Source organism: Neoarius graeffei, chromosome 5 (genome assembly GCF_027579695.1).
Source record: "Neoarius graeffei isolate fNeoGra1 chromosome 5, fNeoGra1.pri, whole genome shotgun sequence".
NCBI classification, from domain to species: Eukaryota; Metazoa; Chordata; class Actinopteri; order Siluriformes; family Ariidae; genus Neoarius; species Neoarius graeffei.
The window spans coordinates 15,012,570-15,035,691 of record NC_083573.1 but is presented as its reverse complement, the minus strand read 5'-3'; the positions used below and the strand labels follow the sequence as shown (position 1 = coordinate 15,035,691).

At 45.1% G+C, this 23,122-nt stretch overlaps 1 protein-coding gene across 7 annotated transcripts in view; it reads left to right on the top strand.

Annotated features, from left to right (window-relative positions):
• kcnn4 (potassium intermediate/small conductance calcium-activated channel, subfamily N, member 4) overlaps nucleotides 1-23,122 on the top strand; it is a 122,429-nt gene that overhangs the window by 89,641 nt on the left and 9,666 nt on the right. For 6 of the 7 annotated variants that reach the window (XM_060921268.1, XM_060921265.1, XM_060921264.1 and 3 more), the window contains 2 exons: nucleotides 13,905-14,026; nucleotides 15,205-15,274. In XM_060921268.1, the coding sequence (XP_060777251.1) occupies nucleotides 13,905-14,026; nucleotides 15,205-15,274 (192 nt within the window). Of the gene's footprint in view, nucleotides 1-13,904; nucleotides 14,027-15,204; nucleotides 15,275-15,396; nucleotides 15,448-23,122 lie in introns of those variants that run through there. The other variant, XM_060921269.1, reaches the window with a different exon arrangement.

The following is a 23,122-nucleotide window of genomic DNA, read 5'->3' as shown; positions in this document are numbered from 1 at the left end:
ACGCACCTGCCCGTTGCCCAAGTGGAAGCCCAGATACCGTACTTCCAATCGCACACTTCTTTGGGTTGGCTGTGAGACCCGCTCGCCTCAGCAACCTAAGGACGGCCCTCAGATGTTCGAGATGCCTTGGCCAGTCATTACTATAGATGATAATGTCGTCGAGGTAGGCAGCCGCATAGGTGGCGTGGGGGTGGAGGACCCTGTCCATTAGCCGCTGAAATGTAGCGGGCGCCCCAAACAGCCCAACAGGAAGTGTGATGAATTGGTGTAAACCGAACGGTGTGGAAAAGGCCGTTTTTTTCACGGGATAGTGGAGTCAAGGGGATCTGCCAATATCCCTTCATTAAATCCAGTGTCGAATAAAAGTGAGCAGTGCCTAGTCGATCGAACAACTCATCAATACGAGGCATTGGGTACGCGTCGAATTTAGACACCGCGTTGACTTTTCTATAGTCCACACAGAACCGGACCAACCCGTCGGCCTTGGGTACCAAGACCACCGGGCTGCTCCAGTCACTGTGGGACTCCTCGACGATGCCCATTTCGAGCATGGCCTCGAGTTCTTCCCGAACCACTTTTTTTCTTGTGTTCGGGTAGCCTGTAAGGGCGGCTACGCACTACCACCCCCGGGGGCGTCTCAATGTGGTGCTCTATGAGGTTGGTGCGGCCGGGCAGGGGCGAGAACACGTCCGAAAACTCTGTCTGCAACTGGGCAACCTCCGCGAGTTGAGTCGGGGAGAGGTGGTCTCCACAGGGGACCGGAGAGGTATGCGATGTCAATGCGCCTTTTTGAACCTCTGGCCCCAGCTCCGCCTTCTCCGGAACCACCAACACCAACGCTACGGGGACCTCCTCGTTCCAGAGTTTGAGTAGATTGAGGTGGTAAATCTGTAGCGCCCCACCCCTGTCCGTTCACCTCACCTCATAGTCGACGTCCCCGACTCGCCGTGTGACCTCAAAGGGTCCTTGCCACTTGGCGACTAATTTAGAGCTCGATGTGGGCAACAGTACGAGTACTTTATCTCCCGGTGCAAACTCTCTAAGGCGCGTACCCTTGTCATACAGGCGGGTTTGCCGTTCTTTGGCCTGCCGCAAATTCTCCTGGGTTAGGTGTGTGAGTGTGTGGAGTTTTGCGCGCAGGTCAATAACGTATTGAATTTCATTTTTACTTGGTGAAGGTCCCTCCTCCCAATTTTCTTGCAGCACATCTAAAATGCCGCGCAGCTTACGCCAATATAATAATTCAAACGGGGAGAACCCCGTGGAGGCTTGGGGAACCTCTCGCACTGCGAATAACAAGGGTTCGAGCCATTTATCCCAGTTACGTGCGTCCTCACTTACGAATTTTTTAATTATGTTCTTGAGGGTGCGATTAAACCGTCCGTTTGTGGGTGATACACGCTGGTGCGGATCGGCTTAATACCTAATAACCCATACAATTCGTTCAGTGTTCATGACATAAACGAGGGGCCTTGATCAGTCAGAATCTCTTTCGGGATTCCAACTCGGGAGATGACGCGGAAGAGTGCCTCCGCGATACTGCGTGCTGAGATATTGTGAAGAGGCACGGCTTCCGGGTATCGCATTGCATAGTCCACCAGAACTAATATAAAGCGGTACCCTCGTGTTGACCGATCTAATGGCCCGATGAGATCCATCCCAATTCTTTCGAACGGGGTCTCGATTAACGGTAGAGGGCGCAAAGGCGCTTTTGGAATGGCCGCTGGATTTACTAACTGGCATTCACGGCACGCCGTACACCACCTACGGACATCGCCGCAAATCCCCAGCCAATAGAATCGGGCCATTATTCGGACTAGTGTCTTATCCTGCCCTAAGTGTCCAGCCATGGGATTAAAGTGAGCTGCCTGGAATACCAATTCCCGGCAGCTCTTCGGAATTAAAAGCTGCGTGACTCGCTCTTTAGTTTGAGTGTCCTGCGTCACTCGGTATAATCTATCCTTCATAATCGCGAAGTAGGGGAAGGACGGGGCGGCGTTCGGCTGGAGCGTTTGACCATCGATTACTCTCACTTGGTCAAACGCATGCCGCAGAGTCTCATCTCGCGACTGCTCTAATGGGAAATCCGCGAGGGATTCCCCAACAGAGAGAGGAGGGGCCGGCGGCTCCTCACTCTGACGCGGAGATGACGTAGACAGCTCTGTGACAGCTGCTCCCGCCAAAGCGACACCGGGACCTCCCCCTGTTAAATGGCAGGACCCGCTCTTCACTAAGTGTGTCATTAAATCCCGAAATCCCGGCCAATCAGTCCCCAAAATTATAGAGTGGGTAAGGCGAGGATTAACCGCCACCTTCACTATAAATTTTTCCCCTCAGAAAAAAATGTGGACCGACACCAAAGGGTAGCTGTGAACGTCCCCGTGCACACACAATACCTTCACCCCCTGTGCTCCCCCCAATGCCTCATCTTGCACCAGGCTTTGGTGAATTGAGGTCTGATTACAACCAGAATCCACCAACGCCTGATATGTATCCCCTTGAATACTCACCGGTATGCGATACGCTCCGGCCCGATCAAGGGCAGCTCCTGGCGCGTCGGGGATCCGAACCACCGCGCCCACCTCCTTTACCGTGCACTGTTGTTGGAGGTGGCCCGGCTCCCTGCAGCGCCAGCAAACTGGCCCGGGCTTCCTCTCCGCACCGGTGTTCTGGGGCTCACTCACCTGAGGGGGGGTAGAGACAGACACAGAAGGGAGAAATGGGAGGGCACCGCGGATGCGGCGGGCCGGCACCGGTGGCGCCGGCCCCCGCCTCCGTGGTGGGGGAATGGGGTGAGGACGAGACACAGGAGGAGAGGGGGAGAGAGAGAGAAGAGGAGAGGAGAGAAGAGGCTGTCTGCTGTCTTGCCGCCGGGACAGCCGCCATATGGTCCTCCGCCAGCTCGATTGCCTGATCCACCGACACCGGGCAGTGGCACTGGACCCACTCCGCAGTTCCTGCTGGCAAGCGTGCGACGAATTGCTCCAGTACCACCTAGTCGATGATCCCCTCGGCGTCATGGTTGTCGGCCCTCAACCACTGCCAGCAGGCGTCCTGGAGTTGCTGGCCAAACGCGAACGGCCGACTTCCTCCAAGCGCAAAGCACAGAAGTGCTGACGCTGCTGCTCAGGGGTGCGCCCCACGCGCTGGAGGACGGCCCGGCGAAGGTCTGTGTAGGCCAGCCGGCGGTCGGCGGCCAGCTGCGCCTCTCCCGTTAGCAGGGGGAGGAGGCGCGCCACGCGCTGCTCCATCGGCCACCCCGAGGTCTCCGTGACTTGCTCGAAGAGCGTGATGAATGCCTCGGGGTCGTCCTGCGGGCCCACCTTTGTTAGGGTGAGGGGGGACAGGCCCTTGGTGGGAGCGTTGGTGGACCCCGCCGACACGAGGAGGTGCCGGAACACCTGACGATCATCTTGCTGGGCCAACACCAGGGCCTCGAACCGCTGCTCCTGCTCCTTTCAGAGGGTGACTAGCGCCTGGTGCTGGCTTTGCTGGGCCGTGGCGAGGGCGTGGACCAGTTCGGCGAACGGGGAGGACTCCATGGGGCTGATAGGCTTCTGCGCTCCAATTCTTCCTGGGTTTCGGCACAACTGTAACGGTTCTACCAAGGGGCAGAGCACAGAGGACGGCAGGACAGAGATCAGGTTGGTAAAGCTCGGGTTTTTATTGCCACACTTTTCAGTGAACATAAAGTAACTACCACAGACACAGACACACACACACACACAACCGGTGTCTGGTTCGGGGATGAGCTTCTCTGCTCTACACTCTCCCTCCTTAAGTAGGGCGCGGTTACTGGGAAGACACACACAAACACAGGTTAATTGACATCAGGTGTAGTGATTCTGCCACTTACCTTCCCTGACTCCGCCCTCCTGTCACAGACCGGCACTTAACCATGCCCCTGCTGCCACAACGTGCAGCTGTAATTGCAGCAAAAGGTAGCTCTACAAAGTATTGACTTTGGGAGGGGGTGAATACCTATGCACACTCCAGATTTCTGGGTTTTTTTTTTTTTTCATCTTAATTATTGTTTGTGTCACAATATAAAACAGTTTGCACCTTTAAAGTTGTAGGCATACTGTATAAATCAAATGGTGCTACCCCCCCCCCAATCCATTTTAATTCCAGCTTGTAATGCAACAAAACAGGACAAACACCAAGGGGGATGAATACTTTTGCAAGACACTGTATTTGTACCTGGGGTGGATAGCCAGTGTGGTTATTTACACTCAGGTGTATATAGCACCACCTTAAGACAATTCAACCACCCAGATGTCCATCGTCAACAATGCCATTTACACTCTAACCAGTTGTAAATAGCCAGATAGCTAATTCAGGTGTAAATAACCGAATAGATGCCATATGACTATTCTCACCTGGGTGCAAATAGACACTCCCTTAATTTATTCATTTGTCTTCATTATGATGGTTGGGTTTGCTGTGGATCCAGAGCCTAACCCAGTAATACTGGGTACAGTTCACCCAGGACTGGATACCACTCCATTGCATAACACTATTCACACACAGTCACACATTCATTCATACTCAGAGCAATTTAGGACAGCCAATCTGATTACATGTTTTTTTTTTTGGACAATGGGAGGAAACCAGAAAACATGGTGACAACCCACACAAACATGAAGAATACATGTGAAACTTTAGAATCAAACCCAGGACCCTGGATCTATGAGATGGCAGTGCTACCCACTGCTCCACCAAGCCACCTGATATTCTATTCAATTCAATTCAAATTAATTTGTATTGCACTTTTAACAATATATATACACACTACCTGTATGTGGCCAAAAGTTTGTAGACACCCAACGATCATACCCATATGTGCTTGTTGAATATCCCATTCCAGATTTAGTCCATCCTTTGCTGTTAAAATAACCTCTACCTTTCTGGGAAAGTTTTGCACTAGATTTTGGAGTGTGGCTATGGGGATTTGTCCATTCAGCCACAAGAGGATTAGTAAGGTCAGGCAGTAATGTTGGTTGAGGAGGCCTGGGGTGTAGTGTGCAATCTGATTCATTCCAAAGGTGTTCAGTGGGGTTGAGGTCAGGGTTCACTAGTTCTGAGTTCTTCCGCTCCAACCTTGGCAAACCATGTCTTCATGGAGTTGGCTTTGTGTACAGGGGCATTGTTATGCTGGAACATGCTTGGGCCCCTTATGGCCCTTTTCCACTACCCTTTTTCAGCTCACTTCAGCTCGCTTCAGCTCACTTCAGCCCGACACGGCTCGCGTTTCGACTACCAAAAACCAGCACGACTCAGCTAGTTTCAGCCCTGCTTAGCCCCTAAAACTCGCACCGTTTTGGAGTGGGGCTGAAGCGAGCCAAACCGTGCCGACTGAGGCTGGGGGCGTGAGCAGACACTCCCCTGTGCACTGATTGGTGAGGAGGAGTGTCCTCACACGCCCACACACGCCCCGCGAGCGCGCTGGGATCTGTAAACACCGCAAACCCGGAAGGAGAAGAATTATGAATTACGAGAATTTCTGAAGCCTTATGCGCCTCGCCTCATCTATACGCTCTTGCCAGTATCTGTCCGCGTTGTCGGTGACAACAAGCCACAGCACCAAGACCAGCAACACAAACGACTCCATGTCCTCCATGTTTATTGTTTACTATTCGGGTCGTGAGACTACCGCTTAAAAGCTCACTGAATCAGTGACATACAGAGCATCGTGGACGAGTTCGCGGAGCGCAAGGCTCGTCGTATGCCCTTCAAATAATGCGCGCAGTAGGCTATTGATGTTTTATTATGAGCCATGTACAATATGTCGCCGAATGTTTTTTTTGTTTCTGAGTTACATGTTCGTTTGAAGGACTTAATGTACAAAATAACATAGTTGCACCCCGTAGTGTTGAAATTGGTAAACACAGTGCATTCAGTGAGGTTTGCACCGCCCTCCTTTTATTTCTGACTCTTCCTGTCACCGTTGGAACCTCTGAGCGCTCATTCGTATGCCCTTCAAATAATGTGCGCAGTATAGGCTATTGATGTTTTATTATGAGCCATGTACAGTATCCTAATGTTTTTTGTTTCTGAGTTACATGTTCGTTTGAAGGACTTGATGTACTAAATAACATAGTTGCACCCGGTAGTGTTGAAATTGGTAAACACCGCAGTTGCGGACATTTTGTAGCCTAAAATGATGTTATGATAAGCTTTAATAAAGGGCCCGGTCATTTGCCCCGCCCCCGGCCCGGCTCTGATTTGTTCCGCCACTGTCACTGATGTCACTGTTTGCGCTGCTTAACGACATCACGTGACGTCCACCCACTTTCGCTAACTCCACCCAATGTGTCCACCCACTTCCAGCCAGCACGGTTCAGCGCGGTTGTAGTCGAAATGCAACTCCAACAGCCCCGCTCAGCTCGACTCAGCTCGACTCGGCACGGCACGGCTCAGCCGCGTTTGTAGTGGAAAAGCGGCATTAGTTCCAGTGACAGGAAACTGCTACAGCATACAAAGACACCCCATCCTCTTTTAGGTGGCACTGGATAGTGTGATTATAAATCAGTACAGCTGTAGTAAAGAAAAGGCAAACTACTAAGTGTGTAGAAAGGATGTTCAGTATGAGTACATGATGGCTTTTATTATTACAGGTACAAGTCAACAATATCCAAGTCAGATTATCCACTGAGGGTGGCATGGTAGCACTGTTGTCTCACAGCAAGAAGGTTCTGGGTTCAAACCTTGTCCAACCAGGGCCTTTCTGTGCAGAGTTTGCATGTTCTCCCCGTGCCGGCATGGGTTTCCTCCGGGTGCTATGGTTTCCTCCCACAGGCCAAAGACATGCAGATTTTTGGGCAGGTCGCCAATCTGTTGCAGGGCTGACACAGTGATGAACAACCACTCACTCTCATATTCACACCTATGGGCAATTCTAGAGTAGCCAGTTGACTGAACTGGCTACTCTAGAATTGCCCATAGGTGTGAATATGAGAGTGAGTGGTTGTTCATCACTGTGTTAGCCCTGCAACAGATTGGTGACCTGCCCAGGGTGCAGGGCCTGATTATGGGGGGTCTGTGCCCCGGGGCCAGGAGTTCGCAAAGCCCCCCCCCCCCCCCCCCCCCCCACACACACACACACACACCCACACACACAGGCTACTGAGGTCGCAAACTAGCAGAGGGCAACATGTGAATGAAGTAAATAAAGTGACATGTGAACATACTGTATGTTTAGAACATAAAGGCATACAATGTTAGTGATTAAAGATATATGTATTGTGTCAAGAAGTTAACAAGGAAACTGATTAGGATATGTCAATAATTAAGCCGTACCTAAGGAATAATTCATTCTAGGCTATATAAGTTTTTTCCTACTCTTCCTTCTTGCAAAGTCATCCACTAATTCATCAAAGTTAAGCTGTCAGACCAACTCTGATTCAATTGGCAGAAGAGAAAGTGAATTCAAGCGGTTTGGGCACATTGTCATCCTGAGTTCATTCTTAATACGAGCCAGTCTGGAGAATGAACGTTCCCCTTCACAGTTTGTAATAGGCAGGGTCAAAAAAAGTCTGAGTGCTATGTAGACATTTGGAAAAGTGGACTGTAGATCCAAATCCACCATGGTCTTCAGCATTGTACTTGGGCATTTTTGATTTTCTTACATGAATGATTTGTATTGTACAAGTTCATCTTAAGTTAAGACAGGACACCCTATTTTTTTTGGCTTTTCATTTTGAAGCCCCACTTTTTTGTTTGCAATCCATATTACTGATGCCAAGTGTAATGTGGGAGTGTTATATCTATTGGATTTTCACTGGGACTTCCTAAATTTCTCACAACTGATTATAATAATAATATATATACACACACACACATGCACACGCAATACAATAATTAAAGGCAATGAGCCTTTAAAAAGGCTTTGAACCTTTGAAGGTGCAGTGTTGTTTCTAATAATATAATATAATATAATATAATATAATATGGGGCGGCACGGTGGTATAGTGGTTAGCGCTGTCGCCTCACAGCAAGAGGGTCCTGGGTTCGAGCCCCGGGGCCGGCGAGGGCCTTTCTGTGTGGAGTTTGCATGTTCTCCCCGTGTCCGCGTGGGTTTCCTCCGGGTGCTCCGGTTTCCCCCACAGTCCAAAGACATGCAGGTTAGGTTAACTGGTGACTCTAAATTGACCGTAGGTGTGAATGTGAGTGTGAATGGTTGTCTGTGTCTATGTGTCAGCCCTGTGATGACCTGGCGACTTGTCCAGGGTGTACCCCGCCTTTCGCCCGTAGTCAGCTGGGATAGGCTCCAGCTTGCCTGCAACCCTGTAGAAGGATAAAGCGGCTAGAGATAATGAGAGATGAATGAGATAATATAATTAAAGACAATGAGCCTTCACAAAGGCTGTTGGAAATGCACTAGCCTTTTACAAAGGCTTTGAACCTTTGAATGTGCAGTGGTGTTATATAATATGATATAATATATAAATGGATATAAGCCTTTAAAAAGGCTGTTGGATGCTAAACTGCTGAACAAGTCTGGTTGAACAGGCTGAACACAGAGCAAGTTGTCAAGCTGAACGGTCAGAATGTTGTGAGGAGTACTGAAGCAGGGAGCCTATATATAGAGAGAGCCCAAGTCTCCGCCCCTTCTGGTCAGTCCATTGGAAAATCGATATTAGATTTTCACTTAGACTTCCGAAATTTCTCACTGAAAATACACTAGTCCTTACAACGGCTTTGAGGTCGTAGTGGCGAATCAAATCGATTAAAACATTTATGTTGTTGATTTGATTGGCCGCCGCAGGCGAAATTCGCTCCTCATTTGCATAATATTAAACTTGGCCAAATATTTTCACTTCGCTTCGCCCTGTTCGTTTGCCTTCGCCCCACTTCGCTTCCCTCATAGGAATGAATGGCGAATTTCTCTTCGCTTTGCCAAATTTGCATGTATGTGTCCCCGGCGTGAGGCACACAAGGCATGTTGTTATCTGCCTATGATATGACATGAAGTAAGGAACAAAAATGAACCCCAACACCAAAACCCTTGGTAAATCAGAGGCCCTTTGTAAGGACGTTTGTAATCAGAGGGCTCTCTTCAGGGGCGTGGAAGTAGGGGGGAAAGTGGGACTCAGTCACCAGGGCCCTACGTATCGGGGGGCCCCATAGGGAGTCAGTTTTTTTTGGGGGGGGGTGGTCCATTTGAGCTAGATCCAGATGGCCCAGAATTTGGTGCTACTCTTAACAGTACGCTTTCTCGTTAGGGCTCTCTCTAGGGCCCCCAGATAGCCAGAAGTCACAATCCTTAGCAGGGGCTTTCATGATCATGGGATCCTCTGAAAGCATTCCCCCTACTTCCTTGAAGCCCTAGTTGGCAGACGTTACAGCCTCAGGAGTTTTCACGAGAGGCACTACAGCAGGGCCAGGGCCCCTCTGATTGCCCTCTCCCGCCGTCCACTAACCCACCCCTTCCCTCTGTTTTCTTCAGATATGCCCTATAACAGTGTAAGTAGTCATAAGATCCTAGAGAATAGAGGCCCTCTGATGTCACAATTGGCATCGGCATCGCTATGGGCCCCCCCGGGCCCCTGGACCCATTGGGCCCCTGGGCGCCAGCCCCACTGGCCCGGTCCGTAATCCGGGATAGCCAGGGTGTACCCTGCTTTTTGTTCAAAGTCAGCTGGGATTGGCTCCAGCTTCCCCCATGACCCTGATGGATAAGCAGTATAAATAATGGATGGATGGATTATCCAGTGAAGCAAGGATGAGACTTGGGTATAACATGCCAGAAGGTGGCTTGGCTATGCTAGATTACTCCTGTGTGTGAATGAGTGTGTAACATCACATCCAGGGTCTATTCCTGCTTCACTCCCAATGTTCCCAGGATAAGCACTGGATCCTCCATGACCCTGACCAGGATAAAGCAGTTGATGTGAGTTCATGTGATATTTGAGAAATTAATTTTGTTTTAGCAGGATTTGGCATTGAACATTGTGTCAGTATTATAGGACAGTATTTGAAGGAACAAATGCTAAGCTTGTTTGAAAATCCGTACAGTTAAATAAATGCTATGGTTAATAACAAGGGCTGAAGACTGTCATAATATTTATGAATAATATGAATAATATTTAACACATTGAACTGCTTATACACTTTTTTAATGGAATTTAATGGAATGTCATTATTTGTCACCTACCCTTGGCTTGCCTATTAGGAGTCTGCATGTAGTTTCCTGAAACCATCTTTGTGAAAAAAATAGAACCCAAATCAGAAAAGTAGGGATGGTATGTTGAAATTGAAATTAAAACTGAAAACCAGTGTTGTTTTTGGCAGCCATTTTTGATTTAGTTTTAGTCTTAGTCTTTTGGACGAAATAGTTTTAGTCACATTTTAGTCAATTCTATCCTTCATAGTTTTGGTCTAGTTTTAGTCAACGAAAACTAAAAGGATTTTAGTCCAGTTTTAGTCATTCATTTTAGTCGAAAAAATAATTACTTTAAAATGGGGCTTTTCAAAGTGTGGGGTGCGCCTCCCCTAGGGGGCGCCAGAGTTTTTCGGGGGGGGGGGGGCGCAACATGAGGAAAAATAAACCAGAATAAGTTACTATTGCGGACATTTAGCGAACTTCAGCTAGTCTTTGCCAGAAACAAAATGGATCGATTTTTAGTACCTAAAGCTACAGTGAGTGAGGAGACAGAGTCTGGGCCAAGCAAAAAAAGAAGGAAGTATGACCACGATTATTTAAAGTTGGATTTTCATGGACTGGATCTGAAGATGCTCCACTGCCACAGTGTGTTGTCTGCCAAGAGGTGCTAGCTAACGATGCTATGAGATGTTTAAAATGTGTAAAACAAGATGTTTAAAAAAAAAAAAGCACAGATGTTTAAAATGTGTAAAAAAAAAAAAAAGAGGTTTTAAAAAAGCACAAATGTTTAAAATGTGTAAAAAAAGATGTTTTAATAAAGCTCATATGTTTTAAATGTGTAAAAAAAGATGTTTTCAAAAAGCACAGATGTTTAAAATGTGTAAAAGAAAAAAATAAAAATGTGTACAACAACCATTTTTTTTAAATATGAATGGAACATTAAGTATAGCAACAACAAAAATTGTGGGGGGGGCGCTGTTGTTTATTTGCTCTCTGGGGGGGGGCTGACTCTCCCACACTTTGAAAACCCCTGCTTTAAAACATTAAATTAGGCCAATACAGAGATAGGAAATTGTAATCGAGGTTGACAGGTTGTGCATAACATGCGCTCTACATAAACGCTGTCTAGTGCGCATGCTCTCTACATAAACGCTGTCTAGTGCGCATGCTCTCTACATAAACGCTGTCTAGTGCGCATGCTCTCTACATAAACGCTGTCTAGTGCGCATGCTCTCTACATAAACGCTGTCTAGTGCGCATGCTCTCTACATAAACGCTGTCTAGTGCGCATGCTCTCTACATAAATGCTGTCTAGTGCGCATGCTCTCTACATAAACGCTGTCTAGTGACATATTAAGGCACAGCAACAGGTCTGAAAAGCTACATTTCCCCCCGTATGTTTCACAGTAACTCAAATATGGGTCAATATATGACAAAGCATTCAGTTGCTGTCCCACCAATAATCCCTGCAGGACAAGTTTTACTCATGACGTGTTAATTGAATTTAAGTTAGCTTAACCAAGCCAACTTTAGCATGAAGCTAGCGGTCCCATTCATTTTCACCAGGTCACAGTGTTTTGGAAAACTTCACAGGAAATTCATCACAGACCGATTGTTGTGTGACATTAACCAAAGCTAGCAAACGTATACATGATCTGTTAAGGACTTCTTGTAACGTTAACTTACCGTCGCAGAAATAGCAGCATGGTGAGCCTTTAGATGCCTCTTGAGGTTGGTCGTATTCTTGCCACGTAGTTTATAGCCACAGCGTGTACCTCTGTCTCCCACTACAAGGCATTCCGTTTTATTTTCTGCTGGATTATGTGTAAAGTATGTCCATAAATCATCACGTCTTTTCTGCCCACCAAGCCCTTGTGCTGGCGTTGCCGCCGCCATGGTCCATGAATTGTGTGTGGCTGCCCCGGTGTGCACTGTGCCCGGACATGCCTGGTGGTGGGCGTGACCAAACAAGGACAGGATGCAGGTGCATTGCTGATATTTTCAGCATTTGGCAGACAGGTTGCACGCACCGTTGGAGGAAACGCCATGCATTTTGATAATCCTATAGCCAACCCACTAACATTTTCGTCTCGTCAACGAAAACAACAGATACGTCTCGTCATATTTTCGTGATCAAAGAGTTATGTTTAGCTCGTCACTGTCTCGTTTTAGTCATGAAATAAAGGTGTGTTAGCGAAATCATTTAGTCATCATCATCGTTAACGAAAACAACACTGCTGAAAACAATGATTTGTAAATAATATTTGACCTGCATTGCACTCAAAACAATGCAACAGCATATTACTTGATGACCTCTTGAATATTATTGTCTTTTCAAAATAAACACATTTCAATTCTGATTCTTTCAAGACATTTCAAAAAAAGTTAGGATGGTAAAGCATTTACCACTTTGTAACGTTGCTATTCCTACTCACAACACTTAAAAGATGTTTAAGGACTGAAGACACCAAGTGATGAAGCGCTTCTAGTGTTATTTTGTCCCATTCTTCCTGCACCAAGGCCTTAAGGTGTGCAACTGTACGGAGTTGTCATTGTCACATTTTTTTGTTTCAAAATTCATCACACATTCTCTATTGGCAGGATAGTCCAGTCTTCTTCTGCAGTAATGCTTTTGGAATGTGGTTTTGCATTGTCTTGTTGAAATATCCCTGTAAAAGATGTGATCTTGAAGGGAGCATATGTTGCTCCAAAATCTCAATGTACTTTTCTGCATTAATGGTGCCATCCCAGAAGTGTAAGTTATCTTTGCCAAGGGCACTGACACAACCCCATACCATGACAGACCCTGGATTTTGGACTTGTTGCTAACAGTCTGGATGGTCCTTTTTGTCTTTGCTCTGGAGCATACAGCATCTGTTTCTCACAAAAAAGATTCATCTGACAACAGTACACATTTCCACTGTTCAGTGGTCCATCCCAGATGCCTATGAGCCCAGAGAAGTTGATGGCACTTCTGGACACAGTTAACATAAGGCTTTCTTTTTGCACAGTAAGGTTTTAACTGATATTTGTGAATGTAACTCCGTATTGTAGTGCTTGACAAAGGTTTGCCAAAGTAATCCCAAGCCCATGTGGCTATATCAATAGATGAATGACGGTTCTTGATGCAGTGTCATCTGAGGGATCAGAGATCACAGGTGTTCAACTTAGGCTTGGGCCCTTGCCCTTTATGCACCGAAAATCCTCCAGATTCCTTGAATCATTTAAATGGTATTATGTACAGTAGAGGGTGAAATATCCAAATCCCTTCCTATCTTTCTTTGAGGAGCACTATTTTTGAACATTTCAATAACTTTCTTGACAGAACTGGAAATCCTCGGCCCATCTTTGCTCCTCAAAGACTAAGTTTGTCCTGGATACTGATTTTGTACTAAATCATAATTACAATCATCTGTTGACATCACCTGTTTCAAATCACGTCATTATTTAATTGTTTTACCTCATTAGTAGCCCTAAATTGCTCCTGTCACAACTTTTTTTGCGATGTGTTGCAGATCTGAAATGCAGGAATGGCTGTATACTGTATTCACAAATGAAGTGAAGTTGACCAGACAAAAATATGAAATATCTTGTGTTCATGCTCTCTGCAATGAAATCCAAGTCAAAGTAAATTTAGAAATAATTGTTTCCGATTTTATTTGCATTTTCCTTACCATAGCATTTTCCATGCATTTTCTGAATTGTGGTTGTATATTGTCATACATAGTGCTGTGCAAAACAAATGTTGGTGGAAAAATTGGTTGAACACTAAGTAGACTGATCACTCTGTGTACTAAAGATCCGCAATGCTGCTGCAAACGTGCTGAGGGAATGCTGGCTTCTCCATCGCTCCATGCAGGCCAAGGACAAGCACAGGGAGCACCGACGCCACCAGAGGTGCCTGCTGGAGGCCATTCGTATGTAAGTAACCTGACCTCCACCTAATCTATTTCAGCTTCAGCCATAGTGCATTCTGAACATGTAAGGGTCCATACAGTATAAAAGCATGTGATAGGAGTGTTATGCTATTTTTCTTTCAAGCACGGTTAAACAACAGCAGACCACCTTACATCTGTTCTGTTTGTACAGGGTGGAGGTTGTAGTGTGATTGGATGGAACAGATATTTTGATAATTCTTATCCTTACTCCTTTATCTTCCGTTTGTTTATTGGGTTGGATCACTTTCTCAGTTCAGTTAAACTTTTCTCAGGAAGATCAAAGTTCAAAAATGTTTTGAAAATAAGATCCTAAGATTTTCACAAGCATTAAGTCACTTTTCCAAATGTTACTAGTTGAACTATAACCCAGTGCAGTTTTAGTTGTTGTCTACAATCTGTTGTTTACAATCTGCAATTTCAACTTCCTGCTGATAAGGAGATCACTCAGGCTTCAGTCCAATCATGAACAGGAAGTTCAGATGTGTGAATTTGTGAGCCACCGTTTAACACCATTAGCAAAGGCATCTGGCCTTCAAACATTTCCATACACATTTGAGCCAGACAGAATGAGTGTGAGCATGCACGTTGTGTATTTATGAGGGTGGAGGGATTTTGGCCACCCTGTTTTACAATCAGTAGGATCACTAAAAATATTCTGGAAAAAACACTGGGACAATCGCCCAACACCTTGGACTTTCAAATGGCTAAAGGTCAGATTTGGTGGCCATTTTCTCAATTTATTATTTTGTATTTATGGTACATTTCTTTTTATTTTTAAGGCTATTTCATGTTGTGACACACCAAGGTCAGCTATTTCTTCATGTTTCAGCAGTTACCTAGCAGCCACCCTGCAATAATAGTTTCCGTTCTGTTTTCTGAAACACTGCATTATCATCCTAAGTTAGGCAAGCCTCAAAAAACTCCATGATATCAGAAACGTCGAGAGATATAATCTTTTATTTTAGCTTACCATACAAAGTAAGTGAAAATAATTTCATGAAATAGGATGTGTGACTCAACATATCATAAAACTAAGAGTAGCAATTGACACTAGCAGCTTTGCCTGACAAAAGAAGTTATTTTAAATTTCTTTTTTTTTTCCTGTTAGAGTTGTTTCCATCTGGTGACCTGAGTGACACCTCTTATATTTTCCACATATAGATTTCGTCACTTGCGGCTGAAGCAGAGAAAACTGAGGGACTACACAACTGAGATGGTGGAGGTCTCCAAGGTTGATCTAAATTCTTTGGAATCCTGGAAATTATTTTATTTTTAATTTATTTATATGAAGGATAATTCATTCATTCATTTATTTATTTATTTATTTATTTACTTTTTTGCTGGACTGCTTAGGATTTTCTCTGACTGATTGACAGACTCCCATTTCTAGCTAGTAAGCAGTGAGCAATATCAGGTACATGCTATAATATACATGCATCTGTTGCATTTGTTTGCAAACTAGCCCACTTCTACATCATTTTGGTATAGTTGGAGAGAGTTGTAAACTAATTCACCTCCATGTCATTTTGGGATAGTTGCAGATACAGCATTACTCTGGTTTACTTACATATTCTGTGCTTCTCTATCCATCTATCTACAGTACTGTGCAAAAGTCTTAGGCATGTGCAGTAAAATGCTGTAGAGCAAAGATACCTTCAAAAATAATGAAATTAAATGTTTCTATATTAAAAAATACCATAAAATCAGTAAGCAGTAATGCATGAAAAAAAGTCATTGTTTGGTGGGTGACGACCCTTTACTTTAAAAAAAAAAAAGTCTCAGGTACAATGAGTGCAGTTTTATAAGGAAATGAGCTGTAGGTTTTACTGAGCATCTTGCAGAACCAGCCACAGTTCTTCTAGACACTTTGACTGTCACACTTGCTTCTTAATTTTGCACCAAAACCTAGTAGCCTTCATTATGTTTTTGTCTGAAAAGTGCTCGATGATGTAATATACTGCTTTCTTTACTGACATACTGTCAGGGTGCAGGCACTTACAGACGTACGTGCAGGAGAGAGTGAGAGAAGCAAACTGGGAACGAAGCCAAATCACTGGACAAGAATCATAGTCAAAGAACAGGCAAGGGTCAGTCGATTGGCAAACAGAGCAATGAAGACAGAACGAGAGAACAAAGTAGAGAAAATGAGAGCAAGGGTCGAAATAACTAGAAAGCAGACAGAAGTGAAAGGGCTTGGCACACCAGGAGTGAACACTGAACGATACTTCACAACTGGGGAGAGTGTGAGAGCGGCTTAAGTAACAGGACTGATGAATGGTAAATGAGAGACAGGTGTAATTAATAAGCAGGTGGTAGAGGGTGCTGTGGTTCTTGGGTGTTGTAGTTTTGAGAAGCCATGTTTGTAGTCTGTTTCGAGCTGTCACTCTCAATGCCATTACACACACACACACCACCCACCCCCTTGGAGCTCCCTCCGGGAGCTAAATTCTTCCTTGGACGCCCTCTCCCCCTTGGTGCAGGTTTGTTGGGGTACTGGGTATGGAACTCCTGTGTCAGGAGAGGATACAAAATGTCCTTGGCTTCCACCCAGCTTCACTCTTCAGGTCCGTAGCTTTTCCAATCTACCAGGTACTGTAGTTGTCCTCTTCTGTGTCTAGGGTCTAGGATTTGTTTACCTGGTAGATGGGTTCCCCTTCTAGGCTTTGGGAGGGGTGCTCTTGGGTGGGAGTGTTCACAGATAGCGGACCTTGGATTGCAGGTTTTAGACATGAAACATGGAATGTGGGTGATATGCGGCTGTGAGGTGGGAGCTCAAGTCTGTACAAGACCTCATTTATGTGCCAGAGTACTTTGTATGGTCCAATGTAGCATGTCTGCAGTTTGCTGCATGTATTAGGTTCCTTGAGGTGTCTAATGGAAACCCATACCCGGTCACCTGGAGAAAATTCTGGGTTATTGCTTCTGTGTTTGTCGGCATACTCCTTATACTTGGCGTTGACTGACTCAATTCGTTAATGAACCTCCTCCCATATCTCTTGGCTCTGTGAGAACCATTCATCCACTGCCTGTACCCGTGCAGATATGTCATTTCATGGGAACAGGGGAGGTTGGTAACCGAGTATGCACTGAAAGGGTGTTAGTTGTGTTGCTGAGTGCTTCAGAGAATTCTGTGCATACTCAGTCCATGGAATGAATCGTGCCCAGTCCCCCTGGTTCTGCATACAGAAGATTCTAAGGAAACACCCTACTTCCTGGTTAGCCCATTCTACCTGGCCGTTAGACTGAGGATAGTATCCAGATGTGAGGCTCACAGAGACTCCTAACCGCTCCATGAAACAGGCCCATAGTCAGGAAATGAACTTTGTGAAACTCTATCTATGATGACTATGATAATTGTGTTGCCTTGGGAAGGTGGTAGGTCAGTGATAACGTCGATGGCCAGGTGGGACCAGGGTGTTTGGGGTACAAGGAGGGGGCATAACTTGCTGGTGGGAGGGGTTCGTGGTACCTTGACCTGGGCACACTCAGTGCATGAAGAAATGAAATGATTAATTTCTGTCAGCATGTTCTCCCACCAGTACTTGTTCTTCAACAGTTGGCGAGTACAATGGCTGCTTGGATGACCCATAGCAAGAGATGCATGTGCCCATGTGATGCGTCTACCTCTGAGATGGTTTGGGACGTATAGGAGACGGGGTGGACAGTTCTCCGTAGGTCTTTGAGATTGAGAGTCCCTTATCTCATTGTCTAAGTCCCACGTGATTGCCTGGATGAAACATTCGGGTGCTAGGATGGGATGAGGTTCAGGGTTGTGAGGAGACAAGCTGGAGATCAAGACAGGGCATCTGCCTTGGTATTCTTGGTGCCTGAACGATAGGATATTGTGAAGTGGAAGTGTGTGACAAATAATGCCCATCTGGCCTGACGTGGATTGAGTCGTTTTGCCTTTTTGAGATATTCAAGGTTCTTATGGTCTGTTAGTATGGTGAAGGGGTGCGTAGCTCCCTCCAGCCAGTGTCTCCATTCCTCCAGGGCTAGCTTGATCACTAGGAATACTCTATTCCCGATGTCATAGTTTCTCTCTGCAGGAGTGAGCTTCCTTGAAAAGAATGCTATCGGGTGGAGTTTTGGGTTTCTCTCTGAGTTTGATTGGTGATTGGGCTGCGCATGTGCATTCTGTGCTACGCACTTCCTGGTTCCTGAGTTGTTTGCGACGAGTCCTTTTTTCCCGCGAGTGTTGGCGTTAATTACTAATCTTTTTTAACTTTTTTCTACAAATAATTTTCCAGTATCCTCTTCATTTTTATTGTACTGTCGCTTTCCTTTTTCCGTTTTTTTCTCTTTCTTTTTTCGGAAGAACGCAGAGACCAGAAGCTTTCTTTTTCTTCTTTTTCTCCTCCTGTGTAAAGACCACAAGTGGAGGCCATCTACATCGGATCTGCTTTAATATCAACAGATCTTCGATTAAGGTACGTGAATCTTTTCACCATGGCACACCTTCAGCCTGTTCAGTGTGCTGAGTGCAGGATGTTTAGTCATTCTTCCTCCGTGATGAGCGATAGCTTTACTTGTGATAAGTGCAGATTAGTTAGCTCTCTGACGGAGAAGATTATAGTGCTAGAAGCGCGTGTCCAGGCTTTAGAGAAGGCCAGTGAGAATGAGAACAGTGTAGTTTCTGTAGGGGAAAGTCTGGATGCCCTAGGTGGAGTTAGCAATCCCCCAACTCCGGCATTACAGCCCTTACAGCAGGGCGAATGGGTGACGGCTCGGCGGCATAAGCGTAGAGCCAAAGCTACTGCTGAGGCTCGCCCACGGGAGCAACACTCCCCTCCGCATCCCGTGTCGAACAGGTTTGCTCTCCTTAGTGATGCACCCGCTGAGAAACCTGAAAGAGCAGTGGTTATAGGGGACTCTATCATACGGCATGTGAAATTAGCTCAGCCTTTAGGGGCACCAGCAGCTTTAGTCAGGTGTATACCGGGAGCCAGGGCACCGGACATAGCAGGTAATCTTAGGTTCCTAGGCAAGCACAGGTTCTCAAAGATAGTTATCCATGCAGGAGCTAATGATATACGCCTTCGTCAGTCTGAGGTTACAAAGAGTAACTTTGTAGAGGTGTTTAAATTAGCAAAGGCGATGTCTGATGCTGTAGTATACTCTGGCCCCATCCCAATGCGGCGTGGTGATGTAGCTTACAGCAGGTTATGGTTGCTGAACTGCTGGTTGTCCAGGTGGTGCTCTGAAAACAGTGTGGGCTTTATAGATAATTGGGTTCATTTTGAGGGCACTGCAGGCCTGTTAGGGCGGGACGGTATCCATCCCACTCGGGAAGGTGCTGCTCTCATTTCCTGCAGCATAGCTCATAGTCTCAGAACAGGTGTAGTTAATTTCTGACAATCCAGAGCCAAGGCCAGGGAGCAGACGAACAGGCTAAACCGACTGTCTGCTAGCTGCACAGAGTCGTCACTCAGGGTCCACTATATGGAGACTGTGTCTGTTCCCCGAGCTAAACAAAAAGGCAGAAATATTCAGAGAGTTTGTTCCAGTAACCTAATCAATATAAAATTAGATCATACTGACTGTACAGCTGCTGCCAGCACCTTTGATCTAAAGGTGGGGCTATTAAATATTAGATATCTTACATCTAAAGCGCGAATGGTTAATGAACTCACTACTGATCAGGAGTTTAATGTACTTTGTTTAACTGAAACATGGATTAAGCCAAATGAATATATAACATTAAATGAAGTGAGTCCTCCTGGATACAGTTATATACACCAGCCTCGTCTAACTGGCAGAGGAGGAGGCATTGCGGTTATTTATAATGATTATCTAGGTGTAACACAAAAACCTGGTTATAAATTTAATACATTTGAAGTTCTTCATACTCATATAATGTATGTAGCCTTGAAAAATAAGTCTACCCAGTTAATTCCATTACTTATTATTTACAGGCCCCTGGGGCCATATTCTGAGTTTCTTTCTGAATTTGCAGATTTTATCTCAGATCTGGTTATTTCTTTAGACAAAGCTTTAGTTGTCGGAGATTTTAAAATTCACTTCAATAACCCAGAAGACCCTTTGAAAACAGTGTTTGTGTCCATTTTAGATTCAGTAGGGATTAATCAGAATGTCATAGGACCGACCCACAATGGTGGTCACACCCTCGATCTAATACTAACATTCAGGTTAAACGTAGAAAATATAGTCATACTTCCACAGTCTTAAGTTATCTCAGATCATTATCTCATTTCATTCAAACTATGTCTGAGGAATAATATATGCACCTCACCATGCTACTGTATTAAACGTACATTCACGTCAACTACTGCACAGAGCTTTATAAATGATCTCCCAGAGTTATCAACTTTGATTGGGTCACTGTCAGCCCCTGCAGAACTTGATCAGGCAACTGAATGCTTCGAGTCAACATTCCGCCATACCTTAGATAATGTAGCTCCTCTTAAAAGGAAAATAGTCAGAGACAAAAAATTAGCACCCTGGTATAATGATGACACTCGCACTTTAAAACAGACCACTCGAAAATTGGAACGTAAATGTCGTCAAACAAAGTTGGTAGTGTTCAAATTAGCGTGGAAGGAGAGCTTCCTGAAGTATAGAAAAGCTCTTAGTGCTGCTCGATCAACATATCTCTCCTCCCTAATAGAAGATAACAAAAATAATCCTAGATTCCTATTTAATACTGTAGCAAAATTAACCAGGAATAAGTCCACTATAGACACATGCATACCTGTAGTATGTAGTAGCAACGATTTCATTAATTTTTTTAATGACAAAATTGAGAATATCTGACAAAAAATTCAAACTACTAATTTAAGGTCAGACAATGTAAGTGAGGGCGGCACGGTGGTGTAGTGGTTAGCGCTGTCACCTCACAGCAAGAAGGTCCGGGTTCGAGCCCCGTGGCCGGCGAAGGCCTTTCTGTGCGGAGTTTGCATGTTCTCCCCGTGTCCGCGTGGGTTTCCTCCGGGTGCTCCGGTTTCCCCCACAGTCCAAAGACATGCAGGTTAGGTTAACTGGTGACTCTAAATTGACCGTAGGTGTGAATGTGAGTGTGAATGGTTGTCTGTGTCTATGTGTCAGCCCTGTGATGACCTGGCGACTTGTCCAGGGTGTACCCCGCCTTTCGCCCGTAGTCAGCTGGGATAGGCTCCAGCTTGCCTGCGACCCTGTAGAAGGATAAAGCGGCTAGAGATAATGAGATGAGATGAGATGAGAATGTAAGTGACCCTGTAGTTAACAATAGGTCTGTATCAGATCATCAATTAGAATGTTTTACTCCCCTAAAAGAAACTGAATTACTTTCATTAATCTCGGCATCAAAAGCCTCAACTTGCGTACTAGATCCCTTACCTACACGTCTATTCAAACAGATACTACCTGAAGTAATTGAACCACTTCTAAAAATAATAAATTCTTCTCTTATGATTGGCTATGTACCCAAATCCTTTAAACTAGCAGTTATCAAACCCCTGATTAAAAAACCTGACCTCGATCCCTGTCAGCTATCCAATTATCGGCCAATAACAAACCTCCCATTTATCTCCAAGATCCTTGAAAAAGCTGTGGCACAGCAGTTATGCTCCTATTTACATAGGAATTACATCCACGAAATGTATCAGTCAGGATTTAGACCTAATCATAGCACAGAGACAGCTTTGGTTAAAGTAGTAAACGACCTACTGTTGGCGTCTGATCAGGGCTGTGTCTCGCTGCTTGTGTTGCTTGACCTTAGTGCAGTATTTAATACCATTGATCATTCCATTCTTCTGGATAGACTAGAAAATGTTGTGGGAGTTAAGGGAACGGCCCTCTCCTGGCTCAGCTCTTATTTAAATGATCGCTATCATTATGTTGATATAAATGGTGATATTTCTAGACGTACTGAGGTAAAGTTTGGTGTTCCACAAGGTTCTGTCTAAGGCCCACTGCTTTTTTCTTTATATATGTTACCTCTGGGTGATGTTATTCGTAAACATTATATTAGTTTCCACTGTTATGCTGATGACACACAGTTGTATGTTTCTGCAAAACCTGATGAGAGACACCAGCTTAATAGAACTGAAGAATGTGTAAAGGATATTAGACACTGGATGCTTATTAACTTCCTTCTGCTTAACTCTGACAAGACTGAAGTTCTTGTATTAGGACCACATGCAGCTAGAAGTAAGTTTTCTGATTACACAGTAACTCTGGATGGTCTTTCTGTTTCTTCGCGTGCAGCAGTAAAAGACCTCGGAGTGATTATTGACCCCAGTCTTTCATTCAAAACTCACATTGATAATGTTACCCAGATAGCTTTCTTTCATCTCAGAAATATTGCTAAGATAAGAAATTTAATGTCACTACATGATGCGGAAAAACTAGTTCATGCTTTTGTTACCTCCAGGTTGGATTATTGTAATGCCTTACTGTCTGGATGTTCCAATAAGTGCATAAATAAGCTCCAGTTAGTTCAAAATGCAGCAGCAAGAGTCCTTACTAGAACTAGAAAATATGACCACATCACCCCTGTCTTAACCACACTGCATTTGGCTCCCAATCAAATTTCTTATTGATTATAAAATACTACTATTGACCTTTAAAGCACTGAATGGTCTCGTGCCACAGTACCTGAGTGAACTTCTGCTCCTCTATGACCCACCACGCCTACTTAGATCAAAAGGTGCAGGCTATCTGCTGGTACCTCATATAGTGAAGGCTACATCAGGGGGCAGAGCCTTTTCTTACAAAGCCCCACAGTTATGGAACAGCCTTCCAAGTAGTGTTTGGGAATCAGACACAGTCTCAGTGTTTAAGTCTAGGCTGAAAACATATCTGTTTAGTCAAGCCTTTTGTTAATGGTGTTTATGAGGTAAAGGTGTAGATCTGGAGGGTCCTCAGACATAGTGTTTTGGTAAACTGGGATGTATGGATGCTGTCAGTCCCCACTCGCTTGCTCACTCGAGTTTGTTGATGGTGTAGTGGCTGGCTGCTTTATGTCCCGGGGCTCCCTCATGCCTGTGTTACCTTCTGGCTCTCCCCTTTTAGTTATGCTGTCATAGTTAGTTACCGGAGTCCCTGCTTGTCCTCCGTGCATTATGTATACTGTTCCTAC